Source organism: Citrus clementina, unplaced genomic scaffold (assembly GCF_000493195.1).
Source record: "Citrus clementina cultivar Clemenules unplaced genomic scaffold, Citrus_clementina_v1.0 scaffold_6, whole genome shotgun sequence".
NCBI classification, from domain to species: domain Eukaryota; kingdom Viridiplantae; phylum Streptophyta; class Magnoliopsida; order Sapindales; family Rutaceae; genus Citrus; species Citrus x clementina.
Window position 1 is genome coordinate 21,127,407 of NW_006262139.1, and position 21,278 is coordinate 21,148,684.

The 21,278-nt window shown below is 34.8% G+C and overlaps 4 protein-coding genes and 1 non-coding gene across 7 annotated transcripts; 2 read left to right on the top strand and 3 right to left on the bottom strand.

Moving 5' to 3' along the window:
• The first annotated feature begins 517 nt into the window (after positions 1-517).
• Positions 518-4,748, top strand: LOC18039993 (histone deacetylase HDT1). 2 transcript variants are annotated; one of them, XR_002904982.1, is made up of 10 exons: positions 518-726; positions 1,248-1,318; positions 1,410-1,621; positions 1,753-1,775; positions 1,870-1,911; positions 2,000-2,181; positions 3,306-3,440; positions 3,582-3,672; positions 4,058-4,206; positions 4,289-4,748. XR_002904982.1 is itself a non-coding variant. In XM_006430244.2 (10 exons), exons 1-10 carry the CDS (start codon positions 702-704, stop codon positions 4,350-4,352), a joined length of 981 nt encoding a protein of 326 aa, XP_006430307.1. In that variant the 5' UTR covers positions 520-701; the 3' UTR covers positions 4,353-4,528. The 2 variants fall into 2 exon arrangements, 1 of the variants encoding a protein (XP_006430307.1); XM_006430244.2 differs by having other exon boundaries at positions 520-726; positions 4,071-4,206; positions 4,289-4,528.
• Positions 4,749-5,040: 292 nt separating this feature from the next.
• On the bottom strand, positions 5,041-7,616 carry LOC18040077 (splicing factor U2af small subunit B). Of its 2 annotated transcripts, none has more exons than XM_006430249.2 (4): positions 7,123-7,616; positions 6,777-6,903; positions 6,203-6,675; positions 5,041-5,367 (listed from the first exon to the last, which is right to left on the bottom strand). In XM_006430249.2, the coding sequence occupies exons 1-3, from the start codon at positions 7,526-7,528 to the stop codon at positions 6,246-6,248; spliced, it is 963 nt and encodes a 320-aa protein (XP_006430312.1). In that variant the 5' UTR covers positions 7,529-7,616; the 3' UTR covers positions 5,041-5,367; positions 6,203-6,245. The 2 variants fall into 2 exon arrangements, with proteins under 2 accessions (XP_006430312.1, XP_006430311.1); XM_006430248.2 differs by having other exon boundaries at positions 5,041-6,075.
• Positions 7,617-7,712: 96 nt separating this feature from the next.
• TRNAL-UAA lies at positions 7,713-7,795 on the top strand. The gene has a single exon. It is a non-coding gene; the product is annotated as a tRNA-Leu (tRNA).
• Positions 7,796-10,445: 2,650 nt separating this feature from the next.
• On the bottom strand, positions 10,446-14,720 carry LOC18038981 (enolase). The gene is made up of 16 exons (XM_006430250.2): positions 14,489-14,720; positions 14,302-14,365; positions 14,122-14,186; positions 13,985-14,032; positions 13,787-13,873; positions 13,614-13,694; positions 13,189-13,290; positions 13,027-13,107; positions 12,345-12,419; positions 12,195-12,257; positions 11,997-12,074; positions 11,490-11,684; positions 11,297-11,347; positions 11,070-11,210; positions 10,915-10,971; positions 10,446-10,798 (listed from the first exon to the last, which is right to left on the bottom strand). The coding sequence occupies exons 1-16, from the start codon at positions 14,555-14,557 to the stop codon at positions 10,718-10,720; spliced, it is 1,338 nt and encodes a 445-aa protein (XP_006430313.1). The 5' UTR covers positions 14,558-14,720; the 3' UTR covers positions 10,446-10,717.
• A 5,317-nt stretch (positions 14,721-20,037) lies between these two features.
• Positions 20,038-20,895, bottom strand: LOC18038461 (peroxiredoxin-2E, chloroplastic). Its single transcript, XM_024182174.1, has one exon. The coding sequence runs from the start codon at positions 20,764-20,766 to the stop codon at positions 20,068-20,070; it is 699 nt and encodes a 232-aa protein (XP_024037942.1). The 5' UTR covers positions 20,767-20,895; the 3' UTR covers positions 20,038-20,067.
• Positions 20,896-21,278: the final 383 nt, after the last annotated feature.

Sequence of the window (21,278 nt, forward strand, 5' to 3'; positions counted from 1 at the left end):
TATCGTCAATTATGCAATTGATTTATCGAGAGTGATGAAGTTTGTTGAGAGTAATGAAGGTTTGTTAAGTTGTTAAGGAAGATCCGTATTTAGTTGTGCTGGAATTAAAAAAGTGGCATGCCTTTGTAAATTTGATGAAAGTGATGAGGGTAATCTAGTCTAAAAATATAATATTTGGCTAGTTATAATAGAGAAAATTTTAGGGGGTTAAAGTTAAAAAATACAAAAATTTTATGACAATTTTTATAAATTTTCCAAAAATAATCGATACCTAATTAAAGACGATTACCATTATACCATCCAGAATGAGGCAATCAATCCATGTCGGATTTGATTTCAAGATTGGGCCCATCATGTCTATAGGCCCTTAAAATGATTACGGGCTGCTATGACCTCACACAAAAAAACCACAGAAACTCCGAACTAGTGAGTCGTGTCAGCATCTAAACGGACGACCTGTAGTTCGAAAATTGGCGACTTGTCGTCCGCAAATGGAATCCGTAAAAACGCGCCAAGTGGTAACACGTCGGATCAATTTAGGATGTCACTCGTCACACAATTGTAAAACCCCATCGACCCTTGATATCCCTCGAAGTTCCAGCCCTAAAAACAATTCCGTAAATTCCCAAAAATTCATTTTTCTGAAAAATAATTATATATTCTAGTAGAAAATAATAGAACAAGGCACTCGCCACACTGTCATGTCAACACTCATGGAGTTCTGGGGTAAATGAATATTCTATGATCACTTGCTTTTTTTGTTTCTATTTTGACTCAATTATCTGTTTGGTTGCCGAGAAAATGAAGGATCATAATTGAGGTTATGTTTTCACCACTAGAAACCGCTGTTCGTTTATATTTTTAACAATGTCAATTTCTATTCGACAGAAGAAAATAATTTTAAATGTTAGATGTTTGGCTGTGGAGAAAATTATCAATTCAGTAATTATTTATTTTTTAATTGTTAATTCTAGTAATTTCTGATTTATTATGAAACTGTGTAGTCCGACAGTTTTTAGGTTTTTTTATTTTATTAATGCAATATGGTTCCCGGTTGTTTTGTTTGGCACAACAGTAACTACATATTATCATAGATTAAAGGATGATATCTTCATGTATCCCTCAGTTGTTACCACCATGGCTTTGACTCTTGGATATCTGCCAGCTATTGTGCTTTCTTTTTTGCCTCTTGATCTGGTCCTGTCCTTGTGGCTTGTGTAATATCTTGTGGTGTATGTAATGTCCAGGTGTTGAGGTGAAAAGTGGACAACCGCTAAAGATTAATCCGGGTGATAACAAAATTGTGCATCTCTCACAGGTTTTAATCCATTGTCTATGAATTTACTTCCTGTTTTTACTGTTGAGGGCTAACCGTTGACACTTTATGGTTTTAAAATTGCTGCTCTCAGGCTTCTCTTGGTGAGATCAAGAAGGATAAAGGAAGTGAATCTGTATATCTCTATCTGAAGGTTGATGATAAGAAGCTTGTTCTCGGAACTCTTTCTGCTCAGAAGTTCCCTCAGTTGAGTTTTGATCTGGCTATTGAAAAAGATTTTGAACTGTCTCATAATTGGAAAAATGGGAGTGTCTACTTCACTGGATATAAACTTCGAACAGAGGGATATCCTTTCTACTCATCCCTTTGCCTGCCTTGACATTTATCCATATGTTTGTTAGTCATTGATTCAATTATTGAATTTTCTTGGTTTTCATGTTTTTGGCTTCCTTGACTGCTCTTTGTTTTGTTCCCACTACTGATGATGATGATAATTCTGGTGAGTTAGTGCCACAGTGCTCCTCTTTTATTTTTTATTCGTATATTAATTTTTTCTTGAAAGTAAATGGCCATCCTTGTCTTGTGATTTTCAGACTCTGATGAAGACAAAATGGATATTCGGCTTGTTAGTAATGGTAATGATAATGCTCACTTTGAAACTTTTCTTACTGAGAATTAGATTATGTAGATTTTAGAATTTTTTGTGTATTTTTTACCATGTAGGGAAACCCGAGTTACAGGCCAAACCTCTTTCTGAAAAGCCCATCGCTGTCGAGCCCAGTGCTTCCACTGCTAAGCAGAATAAGAAGGATGTTAAACCCAAACAGAAGGCTGATGGTAGTGATTCTGATGACAGTGATTTGAACACTTCATCCTCTGATGATGATGAGACCAGTGATGATGAGGTACTTCAAATTTTATGGGCTGAAGTATATTTTAATATTCTTAAACTAAAAATTAGGTGGCTTTGGGAAAGGTAATCTTGTGAAATAATTAAGAGGACTTTTCGCCAGTGAATATAACTAATCAAAATTGGTTTCCTATATATGTCATTCTATTGCATTAAGACAGTTTTGTAGACCATTCAAGAATTTCCACGGTGATGGTTATTATCATTGTTACTATTACTTCTCAATAAGAAGTGAAACTTGCAATTATTTTAAAAACAGAATTGGGTGTAAAAACGTGAAAAAGTCGTCCTCAGAAACCAAGGATCATCCTGGGAAAAACCTCAAAATATATGATTATTTATAATTAGTTTGTCAGTTTCTTCTGATACTACAACATTTCACCTTTACTGTCTATGTTAATAGAGGTTTGACCTGATTGGAAGGAAGCCTGTTTTTCTTCTTTTCCTTGCTTTTCTGGCTTCAACAGTTCAACTTTATGTTTTAACATGCCTGCATGTGCTTATGCGGGGATGGATACTTTTTTTTTTTTTTTCAAATTGTGGGTAAACATAACTTAGTAATCTCTCTCTCTCTCTCTCTCTCTCTCTATACACACACACACACACACACACACACACACACACACACACACACACACATTAAAAAAGGAACTTTTACTATATTTTTGATGAATCTAACTTAATATGTGATATTCTTTACTCACTGAATTCTAATTTGAATTTAAGTAATCCACTGTTTTTCAATTTTATTTGTTAATTTACTTTGCATTCCTTGTTGAATTTTCCAATATTTTACATCCTTTTATCAATACTCGCATTTTCCAAAGAATCTTTCAGCAATAGCATTATTTTGACATTTTCTAAGAAGAATTTCAGGAAATACTTGTATCAACTATTTATCTTAACTCTATGCTATCCACCCCGTATACGAGAAGATAATCAATCTAAAGTTTCAATCGGCTTAAATCCGAGAGGGTGCATTTAATGAATTGGGACTCTGACCAATTTAAAAGCTTCATATATGTAATTCACTGGGAAAAAGTGAGTGTAAATCTTTATGTTTAGATTTCCTTGAGAAAGAATTTCATGCCCTATACCTGAGAAGGGTTAACCTGGCAGAATCCAAATCTCGTTAATCGTGATGGTAGTAGTGATGAGAGTAGTGGAGAGCTTGATGAAAGCGATGACGACGAAGATGATGAAGGCACTGATGAGAGCGAAAGTGGTGATGAAGATGAGGAGACCCCAAAGAAGGTGAGGGCATGAATACCTTTTTTTTATGGGGCATTTACCTATGTTCATATGGTAGGAAAAAAAATATACATATGGTGGTTTATCCAGTTTTATTATGTAACCCCTCAAACAGCATCTACTAACTGTTGTTGGTTTCTCAAGGCTGAATCAAACAAGAAGAGACCTGTGGAGTCTGCTTCAAAAACCCATGTTCCTGACAAGAAGGCTAAATTTGTCACACCTCAAAAGACAGGTGAATTCTTGTCTCCTTTATGGAGTGTTAATTCTCTTGTTTTGTTTAGTGATATATCTATTGTTTATGTTATATTTCTTATTTTGGACAATTAAAATGATTATGGTATTACCAATCAGTTGTCAGCTGAAACCTTGATATATTAAAATGCAGAATTTTTGAAGTTAATGACCTTCTCACTCACCTATTTTTAGAGACTACAATATTGATTAATTATGTTGTATTTCTATAGATTCTTTTGTTGGTTGGCTTGACTGATAATGTGTAAGATAGTCCCAACTGTTACTTAAATGTCACTGTTATGCATTGATTAAATGCTGCGATGCAAGCTTTAGCATTAGACATATGCTAAAGTGATAACGAAGGATTTCTGAAGAGTTGATAGCTGTTTCATGCAGAGGAGAGGAAAGGGGTCAGTCACATTGCGACTCCACACCCCTCAAAGAAGTCTGCTAAGACTCTTGCTAACAGTGACCAGACAAAGCAGCAGCCTCGTAAATCAGGCAGTTCATTTCCCTGCAAATCATGCAATAGGTAAATGAGCCTCACAAGGCTTATTGAAATTTGATAGTGTTTGAAGCAGCCAAATTTTCTTACATTATCCTTCTCGTCATAGGTCATTTACCACTGAAGGTGGTTTGCAATCTCATACAAAAGCCAAGCATGGTGCTCCAGCATGAAAGATGGCGTTGAAACGGCTTTTTGTGCTTTGGTTACCTTACTGCTTCTCAGGGAGGAATTTCAGGGAAAAAAAAAATATGGAAATGGATAGTTTAATGTAGGACAGCAATCTATTATGTGACAATCGAATATCGACTTCGTGGTTCTATGGAGTCTAATAGTAAGATTTGTTCCTGGATTTCTTTTTATGTTGATACCTGATCACTTGAATGTTTGGCTAAAAACTAATATCAGCATATTGGGGTTTCCGTACTTGCTTAGCAGCCGACCCTTTGAAACTATTGTTTTACTTTAGTAGTTCAAGTGTATAGGGCATCTGAACTCAAACTTCAGAGTCTCGGGTACCTCTGGTAACATTTTGCTAACTTTTTAATTCAAGTGTGAAAATTGATATTTGATTCTGCACATTTTAACTAACCAAGTGGAAACAAATTTTCCAGAGTTATACTGCTGAAAATCATTTGATAGTACTTTTTACCCCTTAATTACACAAGATAATTGAGTTTTATTGATAAACATTGAAATGCATATCAGTTGTTAGCAGCAGTTCTAAAAATTCAATAGGACGCCCAAATATTAAACCGTGATTGAGCATGTAAAGAGTTCCACACCCGAAAGATAATATTTTGGAGCTGTAATCGAGAATTCGAGATCCTGCGAGCTCTCAATCCAAATCAGGACGAAATCTTGACTCAACGGAATCATTATAGAGACCTTTAGCATATACGTTCCCACAACAGCATTCTCTAATAAACTTACATATTGATAAAAGCTTGCATTTAAATAGTCGAAGCAATAATCTTTACGCAGCATAATTCAGAACACAATGCTGTATTTAAACAATTCAAAATCCCAAAGATGGCAACTCTCAATTCCCCACGCATCAAACAACTGAAAAAGTTCTCTGAGCGTCAACATCCTACCTCAGCAGCCGACTTCTTAATTGCTCTATTCTTGTAAGTAGATCCATAGCTTACAATCCTACAAACATGCTCTGCAAACAACGACACCAACCTGTATACAAATATCATGGTAAGCTGCAGAAAAAAATTGAGGCCTGATCCTGGGAAGCAGGAAACCTGAACCTGCAAAACTCGTAATAAAGGTAAGATCATAGCCTTTCAAAAAAAAAATAGAAACTATTCAGATCCCAACCAGAAAAGATTAACTAGGCCTGCAAAAATCAACTGTATCAGACAAAAAGATACCACAACTTTTGAGCAGATACGCCACCCCCCCTAATTATTTTTACTTTGATTTGAGCAGTAAGTGGCCGAGAAAAATTTACTTTTGGAGAATTTAGGAATACAAAATCTTGCAAAAAAACCTCAGTCAATGACCTAAATTTACCAAAATGTTAGTAGTTTCACAACGAAAGTTCACTCTTTTCATCTTCACTCTTTTGACCTTTCTATCTAACGCTATCGCACAATATTTAGCTAATATCTTGTAGGGTCGAGGACAACAATTTCTGGAAATCACTGGTGCAAAATAGCTGTGGATGATTCTTTAACTGAAAGAAACATGCACAATGACTTTGGAGGAAAAGAGTTCTTGGAAGGTGGCAATAGATGAATAAAAGCACAATTGTTGAATTTTTTATTTTTAAGTTGATTCTATTTTTATTCTCCTTTTAAATTATAGCAGGGGGAGAATTTTTGTTTTCTTTGGAAAAATAGTTTTTACTTTCAACAAGACGACGGTGGTAGACCTGTACTCCACCTGCACAGTGGAAATGTGCAATAAGCCATATTTTTTAAATGGCCTATCTAACAGCAAAGAAAAGCTGCAATGTTGCATAAACAAGATTTAAATTTTGCACCAACTAAAATAAAGCATAGGAACAAACCAGAAGAATTCCACTTGAGCCCTTAGTTGTAATCACCACTCTCTTAGTGCTGCTGAGGATCACTATATTCACCTCCATTTGGAGTAAAGCCATTGCCATCCCTATCATCATCGTTCCTGTCATCATTGTAGCTACTGTTATCAACCTTATTACCAGAATCTGCCTGCTCCTTTTCCCTGTTCCATTGCTCAATCTTAGCCCTTCTTTCAACACTACTTTCTCTAACTGGACTTCTCCTCCTTGCTCCCGGGCTTCTACTTCGTCCCCCCCTACGTCCAGGACTTCTGCTTCTAGGCCTCCTGCCTCTGCCATGGAGGCGATGATCCCTGTCATCATCTCTTCTACCAGAACCACGGCCACCACCATGTGAACGCTCCTCATAACCACCACGATACTTATGAGGACTACGGCTTCTGCTTCGACTGCGGCTGCGTCTTCTCCTGCTTCTGCCAAACAATCGCCGCCTCAGCTCCCTGAATTGATTCAAAAAAGAGAAAAGATAGCATAAACCACCAAGTCACCAAGCAATAATTGCAGAAGGGTAAAAATAAATACATGGAAAGTAGAAACCAACCTGCTAATCTTCTTCAAATGCATAAAGTTACAGTAACCACCTCGATTGCATACATTTTCCTCGTACTGCCTACAAGTAGCTTCCCGAAAATCCGTGACAGGAGAGAAGTCGACAATGATGGGGCGCCCTAACATATTGAACTAGTCATGTCAAAATTTTATCAAATTATTATCTAAAACACTATAAGAAAAAAAAAATTCTCCGACACATATCACACAAAAACAGTATATTTAAAAATTTTTAATTCATTATTAATTCTACTCAATCAATCATATCAACCTCCTAACAGTTGATTAATAAAACTAAAAACAACGACAAAAAAAAGCTATTGTTATGACATAATAACCTGCATAGAACCTCCCATTGAGATTGCGAAGAGCATTAGCAGCATGTTCTTCTTCTCTAAACTGAACATACACGTTACCGACCATGTGATCGGCCAAATTGTCACAGATGTTCAAGCTCTCAATCTCGCCGTACTTGCTTAGTTCCTCGAACAGATCCTCGTAAAAATCCTCGAAGTGATCTTGGATCTTGCGAGGGTCAAGGGCCTGGCCCTGCGGGTCAACGCCGGGAGTGATCATGTCGGGGCGTTGGTACATGTTGGAGAGGAGGAGTGTGGGGCTGATGCTGGGCTTCGTATGAAGCCGAGAGCATCGATCGCCGTGCCTGCACGCGCCGATCTTGAAATAGAACGGACAGTTTACTCTGTCCTTTTCGGTTCCGAATATTGAAGCTAAGTGCTCCGCCATACTCCCCTCTCTGCTGAGACTCTGATGTGCTCAATGATTTTGCTCTCTCTCTCTCTCTCTCTCGTTCTCTCTCTGATTTTGTGTGATTAGGGTTTCTAGCGGTCGAACAAATTTTATAATTACGAGATAGAGGCTTTTTCATAAATTATATATATTAGTAGAAACGAAGAGTTTGAAAACAAGAGCAGGTTTGCCCGAGAGGTTAAGGGGGAAGACTTAAGATCTTCTGCACATAAGTGCGCGTGGGTTCGAACCCCACAGCCTGCATGATTAGTAGTTTTTTCTTTTTAGTTATATGATGGAAAGTATGTAATTGTTTGTGTAAAATTTGTTTTCAAAAGATGTGCAATAATGTTTAAAGAAGTCCTAGCATGATACAATGATTTGTTTTTAATTGACAAAAACATTTTCAACAGCAAATTAGCATTTAAGAAAGAAAAAGATAGAGAGGTAAAGATGAGATTAGGGGTGGGCATGAGTTGAGCTGAATAAAACTTGTAAAAGAGTGTTGATATTTACCCTGGGTCAAATCCCGAAACTTATTCAAGCGACGCCGTTTCATCTTTTTTTTTTTTTACTTTTTCCTAAAACGGCGCCGTTTGGTTTAGTTAACATTAGCCCCAACCCAACTGCAAAACCCTTAAGCTTTTATCTTGCCATGGTTGAAGAATTCATGCCGGTTCCTCAACTTTGTCGCCTTATCCTAACTGTTTATGAAGATGATCTTTGTAACCCAACCTGGCCACCCCCTGGAGGGTATATAATCAATCCAGATTGGGTTGTCTTACAAAAAAAACTGATATAGTTTTGGCAATTAGGGGGCTTAACCTAGCAAAAGAAGGTGATTATGCAGTTTTGCTTGATAACAAACTTGGGCAGACAAAGTTTGATGGTGGATATGTTCACAATGGGTTTGATGGTGGGTTTTTGATGCGGAGTATGAGTTTTTAAGGGGGTTGGTTGACAGGAACCCAAATTATACTTTGACATTTGCTGGGCATTCACTAGGGGCAGGGGTGGTGGCATTGTTGGTGTTGATTGTGGTTCAGAATCTGGACAAGTTGGGGAACAAAATCAGATGCTTTGCTATTGCACGTGTATGTCGCTGAATTTGGCAGATGTCATCAATTTGCTGGCCGCTAGGCATGATGGCTGTCGGTGGTGGTGGTGCCAATGGCTGGGTATGCGTGATGGTGGTCGCCAGTTGTGGATCGTGAATGGCTGTGAGAAGAAGGGGAAGAGAAAGAGAAAGCAATGTGGGGCTGCCAACCTGTCGTTGGTTTTGCCTTAGCCAAAACGGTGTCGTTTAGGGAGAATGAAAGAGGAAAAAAAGAAGAAGATGAAACGGCGTCGTTTGGATTAGTTTTGGGGTTTGGCCCGGGGTTTGACTCGGGGTAAATATCATTTTCTCTTGTAAAAATTTAATTTTGGGCATTATTAAATTAGTTGAAATAAAATGAACCCAATCTAATTAAATAAAGATGTTCAATCAAATTCAATCTAACCCTTGGATCATCAGGTTGATTGGGTTGAATGTTAAATTAAAATATGTTTTCAAAAGATGTGCAATAATGTTTAAAGAAGTCCTAGCATGATACAATGATTTGTTCTATATATACAAGTTAAATTGACAAAAACATTTTCAACAGCAATTAGCATTTAAGAAAGAAAAAGAGAGAGAGGTAAAGATGAGATTAGGGGTGGGCATGAGTTGAGTTGAATAAAACTTGTAAAAATTTAATTTTGGGTATTATTAAATTAGTTGAAATAAAATGAACCCAATCTAATTAAATAAAGATGTTCAACCAAATTCAATTTTACCCCTGAATCATCAGGCTGATTGGGTTGAATGTTAAATTAAAATTAGATAAAAAAAAATATGAAATTTGAAATGAAATTTATTAAAATCAATTATAAATCTACTACAACATGGAATTTTCATTCACCTTCTAGTATTCCATAAAGAAAATTTAAAAACCATCCATATTAAAATTAATAAAATTTTGATAATTAGCTTTTAGACCTACGTGTTCTATGAAAATAAATAAACCAATTCAATATTACAAGTTAAGAGTATAATAAAAAAAAATAAGAATGAACAAATGAAAAAAAATATTGTTTTAAATGAAATTGAGGTTTGACAGAGTCATTTTAGTTTTAGAATTGGAGTTTGGAGCAATAGATACGAGAATGAACTAGTTTATTCTATAAAAGAATTTTGTAATTAAGGATTGACATATTATTATTATTTATGTGAGTTGGGTACTTAGATTCAGTTAAATGATATTATGATAATTAATCCAACTCAACCAAATTATTAATTAGGTTCAAAAAACTTGACCCAATTAATTTACAAAAACCCCACTCAATCTCTCAAATTTAAATTGGATTGAATTGAGTTGTCAAATTTAAATTGGATTGAATTGAGTTGAATTGAATTTATTAGGTTGGATTGGATTTGTCCACCTCTAATTAGGCCGCCTGGACAACGTTTGTTTGACGATCTAGCAAAGCCAATGGCAACAAAAACAAGAGCGTCTAGTATGAGTGATATGAATCCTGGTATAATAATATTAAAGGGAGAGGAAGAGTGACGTTTGTTTTCATTTTCAATTATTATTTTGAAATCAAGACCAAATTTTTTTAAAAATAATTTCAAACAAAAATATGTCACGCATTAGAGTACATGGATCCTGTTTTCCGCCATCTCAAGAAGCGGCAATGCAACATGCTTGGGGCAACGAAATTAGTTGATAATAACCCTAAACCATTCTTCAAGGGAGATCCAGCCACGGAATTTTCGGAAAACATTTTCGTGATGCAATGGCTCGAATGAATCCGTATTTGTTTTATTGCCACAACGCAGATCAACTGGCATAATAAGCACTTAAAAGTAAAAACTGCCAAAGGAGAGTAATAACTGATAAAAGCCAGAGCTGAAATTCTAATAAGAAAGAAACAATGCCTTAGCACCGCAACTAGATACTCATTTTAATAAAAACATGCTCTAGGAAATGGTTCCTCATACAGCAAGGTTCAAGCTCTCAGACAAAAACTGTGTCAAAATTATTGAGGAAATATCTTGGGTCACAAAATGCTAAAAACCCATAAAAATCCATTTTACATAACTTATTGAAGTAAACCTCCATTGCTCAAATCCAGCACCACACCAGATCAGCATCTCAAACTCTAGTAGGGTTCAACAGGGGCACGGAACTTGGCACCAGCATAAACTGCTTCAGCACCGAGCTCTTCTTCAATTCTCAGAAGCTACATGAACATATTAAATTATAGTCAAGCCCGCAGATTCTGAAACGTTAAAATTTGGGAAAAGCAAAAGAAGACTGGTCAAATGATCTTTCAAGATGAAATAAGAAGATGCTGACCTGATTATACTTTGCAAGGCGCTCTGACCTGCATGGTGCTCCTGTCTTAATTTGACCCTGATCATGAACAAGAAAACAATAAGAAACAAAAGTCTTATAATAAAACTTTGCTTGTAATTGAGCAACGGTATCATTTATATAAAGAGCATATTTACCGTGGCCAAGCCCACTGAGAGATCGGCAATGAAAGTATCTTCAGTCTCACCACTGCGGTGGCTGGCCATCACACCCCACCCAGCTTGCTTGGACATTCTGACGGCTTCAATGCTCTCAGTTACAGATCCAATTTGATTAACCTTTCCACCAGAACAGAGAGAAGGAACAGATTTTCATTTACAATGTCGTAAACCAATGACCAAATAAAGAAGGACTAAAGAAGTACCTTGAGAAGGAGGGCGTTGCAGGTCTTCTCTTTGATAGCCTTCTCAACCCTCTGCAACACAGACAATAAATAAATGTTGAGGGCTCTAGAATACAAAAAAAGAGAACTCAGGTTTTCATGCTTCATTAAAGAAAAGAAAAATAAATTCATGCACAACTTCCTCTTAAAAATCCTAATAAATGTCCATATTTACCTTAGGATTGGTGACCAAAAGATCATCTCCAACAATTTGTACTTTTTCTCCGACCTCACTGGTTAGCTTGGCATAGTGCTCCCAGTCGTCTTGGTCAAATGGATCTTCAATTGATACAATAGGATAATCAGAGATGAATGACTTATAGAGATCTTTGAGTGCATCTCCTGAGATCTTTTGTGAACCATCATTGTTCTGCAAAAATAAAACCAAAAAATTTAAGAAAACAGGGAAAAAAATAAAAAGTATTTTACCACAAAACATGGACAAATAAGGAGAAAGTTGATCAGAACAGAATTATAGTAATAGCAACAGACAACATGTTAATGAATATTTCTCCTAAAGGATTGGCTTGAGTAATGCATACACCCAACCGACGATGATTGGGCTACAACTTCAAATGATTATGCAAATCCGACAACAAATCATGACTGCTAAACCAAATAAGTGGCTCATGCCAACTACCAATACTTGCATTGCCAATGTTATCATGTAACAGAAACTCACCTCTTCCTTGAAGTTCAGATCATAAGTCTTATCTGAGCCATAGAATTCAGATGCAGCAACATCCATTCCAATGACAACCTAACAATATGAAGTAAATCTTATTAAATTTGTCAATTGTTGTGATGTCAGGATACCCAAAAGCAATTTAAGAGAATTTACAAAGTAAAATACAAACAAGTGATTGAAGATGTTACTTACTTTGCCTGTGTAACCGGCTTTAGCAATGGCTGTGTTGAGCAATTCAAGTCCTTCCTTGTTCTCCTGAATTAGCAGAACCATAATTTTGAATAAATGAACAAAACAAGAACATAAATAAAAATCATTAGACAGAGTTGAACTCTGATTGACCTGAATATTGGGAGCAAAACCGCCTTCATCACCAACATTTGTAGCATCCTGGCCGTATTTCTTTTTAATCACAGCCTACACGATAAGGAAAGAGCACTGTATTTAGCAAATGTCAGGGTAACAAAAAGCCATATGAAACTTCACAAGAAATAGGAGTGTCTAAAAGGAAGGTATGTATAAGGCCTTCTTCTCCACTGCGAGATATAAGAAAAAGAAATCAACTTGCAGCGATACAAAAAAGGAATTACGATTGCTATATGCCCGCAACGGAACATAAGCAGCAAAATAGATAGCATGCTCTGTTCTCTCAAAGGCAATTGAAGACACTTTCAAGTCAGGAAGGACAAAAAGTTTCTGACAACACAATCATTTAACTAAGTATTTACTGATACAAACAAAGATCCAGCACCTAAAGCCACAAGTAGAAAACACCACCGAGAGAGTCCAACCAAGTTTCTTTGAAAATCATGAAGTAATTATAAATTGATTAAAATATTTACATAGAACTCTGATAAACAATCATAATGTCATATAAACAATCATAATGTCAGTACAATGTTCACAGTATCCAATAGTGACAATCAATGATGAATTTTTTTCCACTGATATCCAATGAATAACAGTTCTTAAGTAAAACAATTAAAAGAAGCAATAGATCCTTAATGAAAAGGTTGTAAACTACCTTCAGATGGTGATATACTTCTACACCCATCTTCATGGCTTCTTTGAAACAGGAAGCTCCTACAGGAAGAATCATAAACTCCTGCAGGAAGAAATGAATAAGAATCTGATTATGGAAGAGAATCCATAGAATATAAATCAAGGGAAGTATCAAGAAACACACCTGCATAGCAAGTTTGTTTCCAGCATGTGATCCACCATTAATGACATTGAATGCTGGCACTGGCAACACCAAATTCTTGTTACCAGAGAGTTCGGCAATATGCTGCATTCAAAAACCCCAAAGAAAAAAAAATCAGATTCATCACAAGAAAAACCAGGGAAAAAACATTGGTTCACTATATTTAAATGCACTCATTTTTTTCTTTGCAAGTGCCAAACAAATTTTGCTGCATTCAAACCCCCCCCCCCCCCAAAAAAAATCAGATTCATCACAAGAAAAACCGGGGAAAAAACATTGGTTCACTACATATTAAATGCACTCATTTTTTTATTTGCAAGTGCCAAACAAATTTTACCCATCATTAAAACAATTCAAAAAACTCTTAGGCATAGAAGTATCTATTAAAAGAGTGATGGACAACAAACCTTGTAAAGAGGAATCTTCTTGACATGTGCACCAGCCTTGCAGATAGCTAGGGAGACAGCCAAAATGGCGTTTGCTCCAAGCTGAGAACTCAACATCAAAACACAATGATCAGTATGAATTTAAATAACCAATTAAAACAAAATTGAAAGCAAAGAAACAGTTGTCAATATACCTTCTGTTTGCACCAACCCCACTCATTTACAGTTCCATCAAGTTGTTGTACCATATAGTTGTCAATAGCAGTCTGCTCAGTTGGGTCCTGCGTGGAAGAACAACACAAAGTTTCAAGTTCAGATGGAGAATGATAAAAATCCGAAACCAGACAAATAAAACAACAATCTGATAAAAACAAACGCAAAATTTAGCAAACCTTGCCAGCGAGTGCAGGGCCAATGATGGCGTTGACATTGCTAACAGCCTACATAGATTAAACATGGTCAGGAAGAGTAAAATATGAATACGAATAATTTGCAAGTGAGACAAAATCACAAAGGTGATAAAACTAACCTTCGATACACCCTTGCCTAGGTAATCAGAGCCTCCGTCTCTTAGTTCAAGCGCCTCATAAATTCCTATAAACCAATTAATTTAATAAATTAATTAAAAAAAGCAAACCAATAATAATAATAATAATAATAATAATAATACACTACTTACAACAACTCATGCAGTAAACTGTAAACTTACCGGTGGATGCACCGCTTGGAACAGCAGCTCTAGCCACGTGGCCATCTGATGTTGTCACGTCGACCTATAATATTAGAATTGAGTAACAGATTCGTCAACAAAGCCTTAAAAATGATCTATCTCATCGAAACGAAGGACAAAGAGATCGGCGACATAGAAAGAGACAAGATCTGGTAAAGATACAAACCTCCACCGTTGGATTTCCACGGCTGTCAAAGATCTGCCTGGCTTTGACGGCAGTGATGGTTATTGCCATTTTCTGAAAGCTGGAAAACCGAAGAAAGATCTAGAACGAGAGAGAGAGTCTGTGAGTGCGAGAAGAGTCTTGTGATTAAGTGAAGTGTTGTTAGGAGTCGGTTTTTTTTATAGATAGGTTGCGTTAACGTGAGCCGTTTGATTTAATTGAATGGTTTTAGGTTTAATACAAAACGGTGTGCTTTGTTCATGATTATACTTTCTATGCATTTGCCCGGTTTTAAACTGACTTTTCCTCGTTTGTTTTCTTGATGGACAAACCTCGATGGGATTACCAATTTACCCTTTCTTTTGGCCCAAGGAAATAAATAAAACAATTGTATCCCGGTATCCCCCAACAAGAGATATTCTTCGGGTTTTTTTGTGTCAACCAAATTCACATATTTTTATTATTAAAAATAATTCACACATAGATTAAATGAATTTATCACAATTGTTCTTTTTTAATTTATGGAAATGACGAAAAATTATGATTATTTTCTGATAGAATAGCTTAGATTAATTTTTCTTATTTTTGTAGTTAAAAGATGTGCTTTTTACAATAATATCCATAGATAATGTCACTAGTACCAGCTAAACTCAATCATATTTAGAGGTATTTATATCAATCAAATGCTATTATTTAGCTATAAAAATAATTTAAAATTTAAGTTTAGATGTTTTTATAAATCGGGTAAGATATTTTGCTATTTCTAAAAAAATTTCCTAATAATTTTTTTTAAAATTTTAATCTTGAGAAACAAGTATATTTTAGAGGTTCAAAATATATCTATTCACATCATATTTCTTCTAGATCCTTGTGGATTCGTAATTCTAGAAGTGGTCACCTATGAATGTCTTCCAGATAATCTTATTCTATATATATTGGAGGAATAAAATTTTCTAAAGTTTTTCAATGGTCAATTTCTTACATTCGTATTCCAACAAATAAATATGTAAAATGGCAGGCAAGTCTCATATAATTGTCATATGCTAACACTTCAACTGAATTCTGTGTGTTAGAAAATATTTTTCATATTGCTATAAATAATTTCAATTAACTTAAATTACTCTAGCTATATCATTTTAAAATTTTACCAATTAATATCTTATTTTATTTCTTTAAAATTACACTCTTTCTTTGATTTAAATAAAACACGTGTGAAGTGTAACACCCCCCCCCACCAACAACAAACACACATATATATAACAAATTACTAAGCCAATTCATTTTGCTGGTCATTCTATTGAGTTTGGACATATTGATAACATTTTTCTCAAAAAAAAAAAAGGGAAAAAAAATTGACTTCACAAATGACATGTTCTCATATAAGTACGTTAGCACTTGGCATCCTGCGCATGCTGTTTCACATAAATTCAAGAGCCGGCCAACGTTTTGAGCTCCGCACGCCTGTGTTTGAGGCATGAGTAACGACGTCAAGTGCTGCACATATCGTTAATTATTTATTACTAAAAGTCGTACGTTCTTCTTCGGGTTTTGCTAAGATACAATTAGTGTAATTTATAACCCACCAATTTTTTTTTAAAATTCTTTATCACCCTCACATGCGAATCATTCATGACCACAACTACATTTTAAAAATTTAAATGCAACAGTCTAGGATTTTATTATCTTTTTGTAGCCACTATAATTAGAAAAATTACTTATGCGATTGTTAAAAATTGGTTAATTACTTAATTCAATACAGAATACTCTTTTCTGTTTTTTATTTTTTATTTTAAAGAAAAACCCGTTTAAAATTTTACTTCTGTTTTCATTTCTTTCTGTGAATTTAATGATTGTTTGCACCTACCACAACCACAAGTCGTGATTTTTGTGGGTTTCTGAGCTTTGGTACAGATTCTCCGAATATGCTTTTGAAACCCCTTGCTTATTTGTGCTGTCCTTTGGGATGATGATAAATGATGAAGTCATTTAGACTCCATTTAAGATTAAAGTTGGAAATTCAATAAGTTATTTATTTTATAATTTGTGACAAAAATAGTGTTTGGTAAATTCAATAAAAGTTACTTATTTTATAATTTTTTTTATTTTAACAGAAGTTTTTAAAAAACAAATAGAGGATTACTTTTCATAAACAACTTATCAAATAAGTTAGTTATCATACATTTTTAAAGTTCCTATTATAAACTTAATTTTTTTTAAACAATTATTGTCTTATGTTTCTATATACCACAATATTAAGCTACTAGATATTACATAACCACAATACCACCACAATCAAATTATCGATACATCTGCTATAAATTCCCTCTAGTATCAAAGTTTTGATCTAACAAGTTCATGTTTTTTTTTTTTTTTGCTTATATTCTCTATTATAAAATTCAAAAAGGTTTGCATATAATTATGTAAATTTATTTGAACTATAAACAATTTCACATGAAAATTAATCATAACTTTTAAAATTAATTTCACAACGATAGTTTTTAATATTCAATCTAATTATTATTTTTCTATAGTTATGATGTTTATTGCATCAAGTTTAATATGAATGTAATGCATATTACTTTTATTTTATCTTAATTATGTATTACTATAAATTTTTATCATATTTTATATAACAAATTTATTGATTTTTTTTTTTCATTTTATGTAATTTTATGTGTTTTAAAAAGAAAAAGACATGTCCAAACATCATTAAATATACTCTAAAAAGATAAAAGGTAATTTAGACTTATGTCTATTCTGGTCATTATATAATAGAACAATATATTTGTAATAAAATTTACCAAATACATGTACACTATGTTTCAAACTCACAACAACCACAACAACACAATTTACCAAATACTAAGCTACTTTTGAATCAGCTGCTTATTGCATCCGCACATAAAAACAACTTATTTAATCACCAACTGCAATTCCAAACTAGCCCTTAGTCAAACAAGTAATTTCAGAACCGTACGAACTGAGATTATACAATAAATTTGTCAACTGATGACTGATCTCATGTATCATTAACTTTCTTTTTTTTTTTTTTCCAAGAACTGTACTTCAATCTACTAGTACCACAATCACAGGCTACCAACACTTTAGATTCATACAATTAAGCTATGTTTGGATGTTGAATAAAAGGTGGAATTAGAGTAATTTGAAGGATAAAAAATTAATCCAATCCAGAGTCATGTTTGGCTGTTAGGAATAATAAATTAGTCCAAATTTTAGTCCAATATTCACAGGATTATTAATCCCCTTTTCACATGGGTTTAATAGGATTAGATATCTTATAGTCTAAATTTGTTACTAATATAAAAAATTTATTCAATAATTTATTTTTTACTTTCTTAAAATTTAATAGTAAATCAAAATTTTAATTCAATAATTTATTTTAACTAATATGTAAATATTAAACATAAAAATTATTCAATTATTTCATTATAATAATATTGAAATCTAACTATTAAATTTAACAAATAGTAATACGATTTGAAAATAATATATTATTTAAATAGTTATTTTATCTTCATTAAATTAAATTTAACATAGTCATGTCCAACATTTTGCCGAACAAAAGACATAACTATATAATCCAGTAAAATCCAATCTAATTCTATAAGTTAATCCAGTCCAATCCGATCTTCCAAACGTAGCATTATAGTACAGTCCAGTCCTAGGTCGAGCATAACTAAGAACTCTTTAACAATAAAGACATAACTTGTGAGTATTATTAGGTTGATATCAAGCTAATAAGCTATACCTCAGCATATTTCTGAAAAACTTCCCCTAGAAAAAGTGTCCTGGACATAATCAGATGAAGATGGAAGTGAAACACACACTTTCATTTAGAAATTTGAAGTCAATAAACCCAGGATTGGCAATCAAATACATTATTTATAATTGAATTTATTTTATAGCCACAACTGAATCTCCCTATCCAAACATTGGCAATTATTTTTTCACCAACCACACTTTGCATGAAACTATTTGCATATCAATCAAATGCTTCAAGATAAGAGGTTTTAAACTATTCCAAAAACCTGGGCAATCCTGGTTTAAACAGTTTATTCTTCTCAAGCACATGCCCCTCTTGCGATCCAAAATTGGATCTAGAACTAAAAGCCCGACAGAGCTATGACTGAAAATGTGCTGGAAAATGTCTCAAATCCTTTATTTCAATGGTAATCTGAATCTGACCAAATTTAATCCAAAAAATCTATAAATTTAGGATATGAGGCTTGTCTTGTCTCTTGGATTATGAAATAAAAATCAACACATCAAAATGACTATTTTACCTCAATAAAGCATGGGAGAATTTGTTATTTACTCCTTGGAATAACCAATGCCCTAATCAAAATCAAAAGTTACTGCTTAATGGTTGTATGTACGGTTTACACTAGCATCCAGCAGACCTGTTTGAACAAACAAAACTGATTTCGAACTTAGTTAGATACTTGCTACTCTATCAACCATAGAGCTCAACTTAATAGTTCAAATCAGATTAAGATATTATAGATTGTATCCATATGCTACGTAGAGATTTAATAGAAAGTTTCCATATAAAAGATTTTGTTCTATTTGTTTTATTACAATTAATGTGATTCTTATTATGCTCATTACCGATATCAAGTGTAAGCTTGAGACTGAGGACAAATTATCTGCTTTAGGGTTAAGCATCCCTTGCATCTTGTACCTAACATTAGAGGCCCAATTAGGCTCTGAGTCTTATTTGAGCTGAACACTCTAAGCCAAGTATTGGCTTCGCAATTTCTGCCACTAATGCAACATCAACATGGGCATTAAGTAAACCCCAACTCATATCAACTCGGAAGGCATAGGTCAAAGAAACCTTTTTAGAGTTCAATCGACTACCATTCAAATAAATTCTCTCTATATCGATCCTCATTCACAATCAATCATTCATTTCAAAGCTAACCGTCTCCTTTCTTGCCCTTATGCTAAATAACCATGACATATATGTATATACAATGGCCAAAGAAAGATATTATTTAAAATAAATTATTGGTAGACGGTCACTAGCAAAGGTCACTAAAAGCCTAATGTTGCAAGGGATTCATAACTCTAAAGCAGCATGAAAAGCCGCATTCCTTCAGCATGTTTAATGACTCAAAAGATCAAAAAGGGAAAGCAATAGAATATGACAGCACAATCTGGTGCAGGCTAGCACATTTTTGGAATTCGAAAGGAGCTCAAACATTTAGAAGAAAGATATCACAACCTTTAGTACATCATTGGTAAAAAATTTATCTTTTAGCTGTACCAGCATTTTGAAAAATACACACATACATCTGTACTCTCTACATATGTTAAACGATGTAAGCAAACAACCCAGCAACCATTCAAAATCCAAATAATCGAACAGATATGAAGATTGGGATAAAAAAATAAATTGAGCAGGATAAAAATCCAAACAGCTCTGAAAATTCAAATGCACAAGGAGAAGTAGAAATTTCAAAACCCGAAACACGAGTTTTTAGTAACAAAGACACATTATTCAACACTCTAATGAAAGTTAAATTATTAAAAAAAAAAAAAAAACTATCTCACCGAAATCACAGAGCTTTGAGCATGTCCTCAGCTCCGCTGAAAGTAAAGGCGCCGCCCTCCTCCAAATTGAGCACCTTAACGACGCCGTTTTCTGCCAAAAGGGCGTACCTCCTGGACCTAACTCCCAATCCCATAGGCTTGTCACTCAAGTCGAGCTCACAGCCAATAGCCTTAGTGAACACCCCGTTCCCATCAGACAACAAAAGCACTTCATCGTTGATTCCAAGATTCTCCTTCCAGGCCCTCATAACGAAGGCGTCGTTCACGGAAATGCAGGCGACGGTGTCGACGCCTTTGGATTTCAACTCGGCGGATTTCTCGACGAAGCCCGGGAGGTGTTTTTGGGAGCAGGTGGGGGTGAAGGCGCCGGGGACGGCGAATAGGATTGCTTTTTTATTGGAGGTGAGGTCGGAGACGGTGATGGTCTGGAGCTCGCCAGCGGAGTCGAAGTAGGAGAGGGTGGCGTCGGGGAGCTTGTCGCCCACGGAAATGGCGGCGGAGACTGGCGTGGCCTTGGTGGAGAGAGAGAGTTTTGTGGTGGCGGGTTTTGCGAGGAGGCGGTGGCGGAGGGAGAGATTTTTGAGTGGGTGAGGGAGGGAATGGAGGGATTTAGGCGAAAAGAGAGAGGATTTGACGGCGGCAGTGGAAGTGGCGGTAACGGCGGCGGAGGAGAGGAATTTGGAGAATGTAAGAGAGGTTGCCATTTTGGCGGAGCGAACAATGGAAGTGGGTGAGGATTCTGAGACTGAGGTAAAGCGGAAGCTTTCTGTTTCTTTGTTGGCGGTCTTTGTGTCTCGTGTGCGTTATAGCCAGGTGTATGAAGATGATAACAAGTCAATTTCCGTCCTTTCTTCCCATCATATTTTTTTTATTCTTAGTTAGTCAATTTTAGGTAGCCTTTTTTTTTTTTTTTTTAATACAGTACTAAAATTTTTAAATCAATTATATAATTAACATATTTCTAAATTTTTTTAATAGAATTGATTTAACTAAATCTAAAATTAACATATTTCTAAATAGCACACGTCATATTTAAATCTTATTAAAAAAAAGAGAAAAAAGATGTTATTCAACTAGATTTATCATAAATATACAAAATTATTTACTACACCAATACCCATTCTAATTTAAGTGTCTCTTTCTTTCATTATTACAAATTTTTCGTTTTTTACACATCTTCAAATCTATAAGATGACAAAAATGAAAAATACATAAA

What these genes read in the sequence shown, in the direction of transcription:
- LOC18039993 (XM_006430244.2), top strand. Translation starts at nt 702, where the DNA reads ATGTCAACACTCATGGAGTTCTGGG. An exon ending in AAATTGTGCATCTCTCACAG is followed by an intron (nt 1,319 to 1,409) that starts GTTTTAATCCAT and finishes TGCTGCTCTCAG; the next exon opens with GCTTCTCTTGGTGAGATCAA. An exon ending in ATGAGACCAGTGATGATGAG is followed by an intron (nt 2,182 to 3,305) that starts GTACTTCAAATT and finishes TTAACCTGGCAG; the next exon opens with AATCCAAATCTCGTTAATCG.
- LOC18040077 (XM_006430249.2), bottom strand. Translation starts at nt 7,528, where the DNA reads ATGGCGGAGCACTTAGCTTCAATATTCGGAACCGAAAAGGACAGAGTA. An exon ending in CAATGGGAGGTTCTATGCAG is followed by an intron (nt 6,904 to 7,122) that starts GTTATTATGTCA and finishes TCAATATGTTAG; the next exon opens with GGCGCCCCATCATTGTCGAC. An exon ending in CATTTGAAGAAGATTAGCAG is followed by an intron (nt 6,676 to 6,776) that starts GTTGGTTTCTAC and finishes GAATCAATTCAG; the next exon opens with GGAGCTGAGGCGGCGATTGT.
- LOC18038981 (XM_006430250.2), bottom strand. Translation starts at nt 14,557, where the DNA reads ATGGCAATAACCATCACTGCCGTCAAAGCCAGGCAGATCTTTGACAGC. An exon ending in TAGGCAAGGGTGTATCGAAG is followed by an intron (nt 14,033 to 14,121) that starts GTTAGTTTTATC and finishes TAATCTATGTAG; the next exon opens with GCTGTTAGCAATGTCAACGC. An exon ending in ATCTGAACTTCAAGGAAGAG is followed by an intron (nt 11,685 to 11,996) that starts GTGAGTTTCTGT and finishes TTATTTTTGCAG; the next exon opens with AACAATGATGGTTCACAAAA.
- LOC18038461 (XM_024182174.1), bottom strand. Translation starts at nt 20,766, where the DNA reads ATGGCAACCTCTCTTACATTCTCCAAATTCCTCTCCTCCGCCGCCGTT.